This window comes from Melozone crissalis, unplaced genomic scaffold (genome assembly GCF_028551555.1).
Source record: "Melozone crissalis strain CALT ecotype California unplaced genomic scaffold, PUWL_Pcris_2 ptg000012l_1, whole genome shotgun sequence".
NCBI lineage: Eukaryota > Metazoa > Chordata > Aves > Passeriformes > Passerellidae > Melozone > Melozone crissalis.
In genome coordinates, this window is record NW_026535790.1 from 9,160,501 (window position 1) to 9,167,333 (window position 6,833).

Sequence of the window (6,833 nt, forward strand, 5' to 3'; positions counted from 1 at the left end):
CCCTATGTTCACTTTTTTAAAAAGTATACAAACCAACAAATTTATTATGACATACCCTAGTGTACCAGGAATAGCAATCCACTATGCACTTTAATAATATGAGAGATGAAGACAGTAAGAGCTTAAGCAAAATACACTTGCCTTGACCATCCTCTTCTTGCAGCTATCTTGTGCTAGGCTTTTAGACTCCACACAGTTCAGATATGTGTTAATATGGAAATCCTATTCCCTCTGTCTACAGAAATCCTGGTATCTGCAGAGATCATTGAAATCAGCACCTCAAAGACACAGAACTCCAACAGTCTGATAAATCTAACCCCCCATACTTCATAAAACCTCTTTTTGCATTAATTTCCAAATGAAACACGCTGTTTATTTTGTTGCCTTTAAAAAAATAATCATGAAACCGTTAACATCCATTTTGTAATACCCTCATAGGTGGCACCAATTAAACGATTAAAGCTGGGACGAGAAACATGAATATTTAACTCATTTCTGATTGTAATTTACAGCATGAAAAAAATCAGTGTAGCAGAAGCTGGGACTTCACTGAACCTCAGGCTTGCCTGTGCACACCCTCATGATGGCTCTGGAGAACAGCCAGGCCAAACCATCGTGGGACACACCTCACGAGCATCGCTGCCGAGAACAGTCCCTGCCAAAGGCTGAGGCACTGCAGCCGCATTGCTTTTGCTGAAAACCCGGCTGAATTCCTAACGCAATCGCTCCTCACATGGCTCATCTCCCCGAACAGGTTTGCCACGTGCGCACCAAAACACCGGGAGGCAGCAGGACAAGGTGGGACCGTGTGGGAACAGCCACCGGGACGGGGGAAGGCGCTGGAGCCGGGTGAGGCGTCCCACAGCGGCTGTTTCTCCTCACGGCGCCACCGAGCACTCCCAGCTCCCTGCCTGCCAGCCTGGGGACGGAGGCACTGCAGACACCCACGGAGCGACTGCTGCCACCGGGGCCGAGCAGCCTCTGCACGCCTCCACAGCGGCACGGAGACCGCAGATACCCTCATTTCCCGGCCTCCATTCCAAAAAGCTCCAGGCTGCATGTCCTAAACCAACACAAACCTCTAGGACGGACACTCATGAGGGTGCCCGGACTGAGCGGCTGAGGTAGGGCCGGGGTGAAGGGCAGGACAGCAAGGGGGACGCGACAGGACGCCCGAGGGGCATCAAGCACCGCCGCAAGCACCAGCGGCCTTTGCAGCCCGATCCGAGCGCTGCACGCCCACGGCCGCGCTGCGCCGCCACAGGCGGGCCCTGCCCGGCCCCCGCGGGGAGGAGACAGCGGCGGGAGAGCGGCGTTGCCCCAGCCCGGCAGGCCCGGCAGCCGGGGGCGAGCGGCCGAGCGGGGCCGCGGTCCGGCGGGCGGCAGCCGCAGGTGAGGGGGACATTGCCGGGGCCGGCGCCGCCCCGCTCCGCCAGTCCGGACTCCGGCTCTGCCCGGCTGGGCGGGAGGGCCGCAGCCCGGTAGCGCTGCGGGAGCGGGGCCGTGTCCCCCATTACCTGCAGGGGACACACGCCGGGGAGCCGCTGTCGGTCCGGGGCGCTGGTTCGGGGGGTGGCTGCAGCGGTGACTGGGGGTGAGCGCTGTGCCCTGGCCGCGGTGCTGGGTGCCGGTGCAGGCCGCGGGCGGTGGCCGAGGTAACGCCCGGGCTCGGGCGCGCCCCGCGGGCAGCTCCTGCCCGGCGCTGCCGGGGCTCACCCGCCGTGTGTGACAGTGTGTGACAATGTGCCCGGGAGTGCCCGTGTCTGTGCGGGGGCACGGCAGGGGCCCTGGCTGCTCGGGGTAGCAAACAGCAAAATGCATCCTTTAACCTGCCCCTTGTAAGGATCCTCCTGCAACAACAGCTGGAAATTTTCAGGGAGATTGAATGTGTCTGAAATTCCCTGAAACTGACAAAATTCAATATGTGCAGAGCGTCTGAAAGATTTTGCCCTAATGCGCCGAGTTTTGAAGCTGTGTAGGGTATGCTCTCAATGCTGAGCACAAGGATACTCACAGAAATGAGTGTCATTAGTGTGTCACTGGTTTCCAGAACGCTTAGCAACAAATTGTCCATGCCAGTGGTTAGAAGTGATGTTTTTACTGGTAAGTGAATACCCTGACAGGTAAGCACAGGGTTAATGTTACAAAGGAAGAAGGTAAGAGTCACCTGTGTCTTGCTACTTGGCTGTGGGAGTTTCAGAAGAGCTTGCAGGGACAAGCCCTCTACATTAGATGTGCTTTTGTAAAAGTAATGATTTAGACTGTGTATCACTTCAGCTGAAACCTGCATTCTCTCTTTATACAAAGGAAACATTTTCACAAAGCATCTGTATGAGCCTGTTACTAATTGTACCTTAATTTTAAGGGAATTTGGATGGCAGAGTGAGAACTGGCTGTTCGGAAGAGGTCGTGGCTGAGGATTAATAACATGTCTAAAGAAATGCAGGAACTACAGAAGCAATGGCACTCCGTGGTGCAGACCATCCACAGCAACGCAAATGTGGGTCTGGATTGTAATTTTATATGTTTATAAAGCTATTCCTTTTGTAACTATCAGGATATCACACCCTGGTTTATTTAAATGCACTCCCTATTTTTTAAATGAACACTGTAAGGCCTATGGGAAGGTCTATCCTCCCACACCTTCAGTCAAGAAAGAGGAAAGCCTGTTTTGCATTTTTGTGTTTTACTGGCATAACCCTTTGAGATAGTAGAGCAAGGCCCCATGCTTTTTAAACAAGGAGGCAAGAGGTGCTCCCTCTTCCAGCTGCTAATCTATCCTGCCTGTGGTTCACTACAGCAGCAGTGATCTGTGAAAGGTATCTGTGACAAGAGATTAAAAAAAAATCTAAAACATTTTTCTTTCATTTGCAGGTTGTTGCCTTTATGAATTCTCGTGTTGGCCAATATTTGGATGACCATCCTTTTGTTGCCTTATCACTCCTGATGTTTATTGCAGTGTCAGCTGTTCCTGTTGGATTTTTCCTGGTTTTTGTTGTTACAACAGCTGTAATGGCCTGTATTGGTGTGATAGTCATGGAAGGTACTGTATGCATTCATGGATGTACTTAACCTATTCCCTTTTAATTCATGTTATCTTTTTCCTTTTTAATTTTTGCTTCTGGAAGTCTGAGTCCTAGCAATTGAGGATTTCTGTGTGTAGTCTTCAAGTCTCAGCCATAGTAAAACCCTTATTACAAGAATAGTAATCTAATTAAGTGTAGTCTATACAGGGGGAATCCTATTTTCCTTTCTAATCCCAGCCACGAGGATATGCCTAAACCAGTTATCTTGAGCATGCATAGCTTTTAAGGAAGCTACCCAGATGAGTGAGGAGGATGGTCTTCCCAAATTGTTTTAAATTGGGGTTATGGTAGAATGTCAGCTCCTCTATTTGTACACAGACTTGTTTAAGTAACCGAGTGATGTTTTTTAGGTGTTGTCATAGCCATAGGGGGCATAGCCCTCCTGTGTGTGCTGTGTGGCCTGGGAGCCCTGTCCCTGGGAGTTTCTGGAGTGCTGAGTGTTTCTTATGTTGCACTTTCAACTCTGGTCAACTACTGGTGTGCATCAAGGTGAGTATGGATGTCCTTGATCCATGCTTGGATTTCACACTCTGCAACTCTGCATTCATTGCTTCATGTTTTTTCCTAAATGAGCCATTGTTGCTTAGTTCACCAATGTTTCTTGAATGCTTTGAATCTTAGGCTACCCCCATGACTGAAAATGCAGCATGCAGCTGTCTGGTCATTGATAGGTACTCAAATGAGCATTAATTCATGCCCTTTTTCCTGTTTGGTGCAGAGGAAACACAAATGGTCTTTAAATGTGACCGTGCTAACAAAACATGACATCAGACAGTAAAATACACCTTTGTCTCACTCCAATGTATTGCTTTAAACATCACTAAAATTTACTGCCAAGTTGAATTTTGTGTAGGAGTTGAACCTTTTGCAGTTTTTCCTTCATGATGACCCAGCTATCTCTGCTTACCTGCATTTGTAGAGTAAGAGAACAAAATTCATTGTAGATTTGGGATAGGCAGAGGAGCACTTAAAAAGGACAGTGTGGTCAAAATAAAAATAACAGGTTTTGTAGGATAGTGCACTGTGTGAGTTGCCAGTTGTGCCTCTCAGGACTTTGGAGACCCATTTCAGTCAGCATTGCCTCAGCCAGCCAGCTGAGCAGGAGTGCCACCTGTGGCCCCTGAAATACCTGCCAGGGAAAGAACCACAGTAATCACTGTGCCATGGCAAGAAGAAAAATCCCAGCTGCTCTCTTGTAGGCTTCCTCAGTTAGCTCCTTCAGCACAGCTGTGTTTGCACAGCTCATGAGGACACATAAAGCTGCCTGAGATGGCAGCAGAGTGACAGAAGCATGGTGCAAAGCCCAGTTTCAGGGCATGCTGCCACATCCACAACACTGCCCACCACTCCCAGAAGACTTCTGTTTTCCATAGCATATCCAAATGCTCAGTCCATCCTACACACCAGCCCCACTTAACTACAGCTTTGATGTTAAACCAGATAACACCATCTATTTTTTGTTCCTCTGTCTTTGAGAGAAGCTTAGGTCGACCAACAGCAGATATAAACCTGTCTGGGACATCCCAAAAAGCTCTGCTTTTTTGAGCAAAATTTAAAAGACAATCTTAGGGAGGACAGACAATTAAACCATTCCTTTCTCATGTACACAGGGCTCAGATGAGGAAGCAAGATGCTAATGGAAGTTTACCACAGAAGCAGCCTGGCTTGGATCTTTCTGCCAATACTGCAAAGAGGGAATAAGTAGATTTCTCCCCATTTTATAGGCACTTAGCTGTACAGGCTCAGCATTTGCTATGTAATTGTTTACTCATTAACCATTCAATCATTGTGTACTCCTGGAAAGTGAGAAAAATCAGTGTACATCTTACACTGGCACTGTAAAAGGGATCTTAAACATAACCAAGAAGCAGCAGTGCAGTGGTAAGAGTATGTGCATGATGGAGTGTTCCACAGAGTTTGGTAAAGGGATGTAATAATAGTTGGTACTGTTAAGTCAATGGCAAGGTGGACAGAGAGGGGAGGGAGAGATTTGGTTTCTCAGATTCTGGAGTTCTGAATGTACTCCCTTTAGTACATAGCAGTGGTCATTTTGATACAAAAGTATCACAGTTCAGAACATTAGAAACACATTTTGAATGTGGAAAAATAATTGTAAGCCTTAAACTTTGTTAAAATAGAATGATTACACCAATGCTTTATGTTCATTATAAAGGGAAAAGTGGGTTTGTCATATGTCATGGTCTAAAGCTTTTTTTTCTCCCTTTAGATGTTATGTTATTCCAAAGGGATATTTTACTTACTCTCATTGCCTCATCATATCAGGGGTATGCTTAGGTCTTGTTTAGGTATTTAAATTGCCTGGTTTGCTTCTCAGTTGTAACTTTGTGTATGTTATTTAAACTTTTTCATTTTTGCAAATATTATATTTTTAAGCATAAAGTATCTAACTATTTTAGTTTAATAAAGTGCTGTTTGTTTAACCAGATTGTCTTACTAGTCTGGTTTATTCTACAGTAAAAGCAATTTTTTTCACATCTTGTTTTAGGAAGGCTACAGTTGGAGCTAATGTTTTCTCCTTGAATAAAGTATTTTATATGGTCAATAGTGGTAAGCCACAAACTGCAGATTACTCCCCTTCTCATGCCTGTAAAGGAAATGCAGATATCTAAGGTCTAAATTAGTTTTATTTAGTTTTGCGTGAACCAACCTGCTCCTTGACTAAAACATGGACACAGAGCCTACCTGAGCTGTAATGTGCTTCACAAAGTAGTGATGGTAATAGTTTCAGCTCTTAGGCTAAGCTGGCCCCACACTTTAGCTGTAGAGTGAAGTAATCCCCAAAAGATTTCCAGGAGCCCTTTCTTCTAATGGCACATTAATTCAGCAAACAGCACAAAGCCACAGAGCCAGCCTGCCCTCAGGCAAGGATGCCTGCAGGAGCATTCCAGGAGGCACCTCCAAAGGCAGAGCAATAAAGCCATTGCACCTGCCTCAAGTTACAACACAAAATCTTTATAGCACAGCTCATACACAAATACACAGCTGAATCCTTTCCCTTCATCTTCTGAAGGGAAGAGGCATTACTTAGTAAAATCAGCAGACACTAAAATAAGTTCATCCAGTCCCACTCAGAGTCTGACCCAACATGAACCATTTCCCTCTGCATTGGAAATGTGTTTTGCTTTATATAATTCCTTCTGTCCTCAGCACTTAGCAGGAACTAAAACTGTGAATTCTCAGCTACCTGCAGGTACACTTGGAACAGTTCTGCTCCTGCTGCCCTGACCTTTGCATGCTTATCAGCCTGTCATTTCAAGGCTTCTTGCTGTGTCCTTGCACCAAGAGCTGCATTTTTCTGCAGTGCCATCAGCAGAGTAACATTTTCAGTTGAGAGATGCTGAAGAAAAAACTAGGTCAGCATAGAGTAGGTGTTTTACTGGAGACAGTAAGGCATCCCTTAAAAGGAGGGCAGGGGTTGTTTTCTTCTTTGAATTATTAAAGACTGCAGTAGAGATAAGAAGTCCTTAGCAAGACAGGATCCTGCCAAGTCCCCTTTTTCTCAGTTGCTCTCAGCTTTCTGCAGAACACCACCAACCCCACAAGAATCTGGCAGGAGACTCGCACCCCATGGCCCCATTCCCAACCAGCTCCTCAGCCTACTCAGCTCTCAGATCTGGTTCCCTGCCCCTTACTTCAAGCATACACATGCCTGAAGAGGCAGCCACTCTCATGGCCCTACAGCCTGGGAGCCCCCAAATATCCCACATCTAAGGAGACTTGGGGCAA

At 46.7% G+C, this 6,833-nt stretch overlaps 1 protein-coding gene across 3 annotated transcripts; it reads left to right on the plus strand.

The window, feature by feature from the left end:
• Nucleotides 1-900: 900 nt before the first annotated feature.
• On the plus strand, nt 901-5,530 carry LDAF1 (lipid droplet assembly factor 1). 3 transcript variants are annotated; one of them, XM_054271136.1, is made up of 5 exons: nt 901-1,124; nt 2,366-2,500; nt 2,875-3,043; nt 3,437-3,575; nt 4,697-5,530. In XM_054271136.1, the coding sequence occupies exons 2-5, from the start codon at nt 2,429-2,431 to the stop codon at nt 4,785-4,787; spliced, it is 471 nt and encodes a 156-aa protein (XP_054127111.1). In that variant the 5' UTR covers nt 901-1,124; nt 2,366-2,428; the 3' UTR covers nt 4,788-5,530. The 3 variants fall into 3 exon arrangements, with proteins under 3 accessions (XP_054127111.1, XP_054127109.1, XP_054127110.1); XM_054271134.1 differs by lacking the exon at nt 901-1,124 and adding an exon at nt 1,327-1,392; XM_054271135.1 differs by lacking the exon at nt 901-1,124 and having other exon boundaries at nt 1,691-2,500.
• Nucleotides 5,531-6,833: the final 1,303 nt, after the last annotated feature.

Coding starts and splice junctions, on each gene's coding strand:
- LDAF1 (XM_054271136.1), top strand. CDS start 2,429: ATGTCTAAAGAAATGCAGGAACTACAGAAGCAATGGCACTCCGTGGTG. Junction 3,044..3,436: donor TGGTGTGATAGTCATGGAAG/GTACTGTATGCA, acceptor GATGTTTTTTAG/GTGTTGTCATAGCCATAGGG. Junction 3,576..4,696: donor AACTACTGGTGTGCATCAAG/GTGAGTATGGAT, acceptor TCATGTACACAG/GGCTCAGATGAGGAAGCAAG.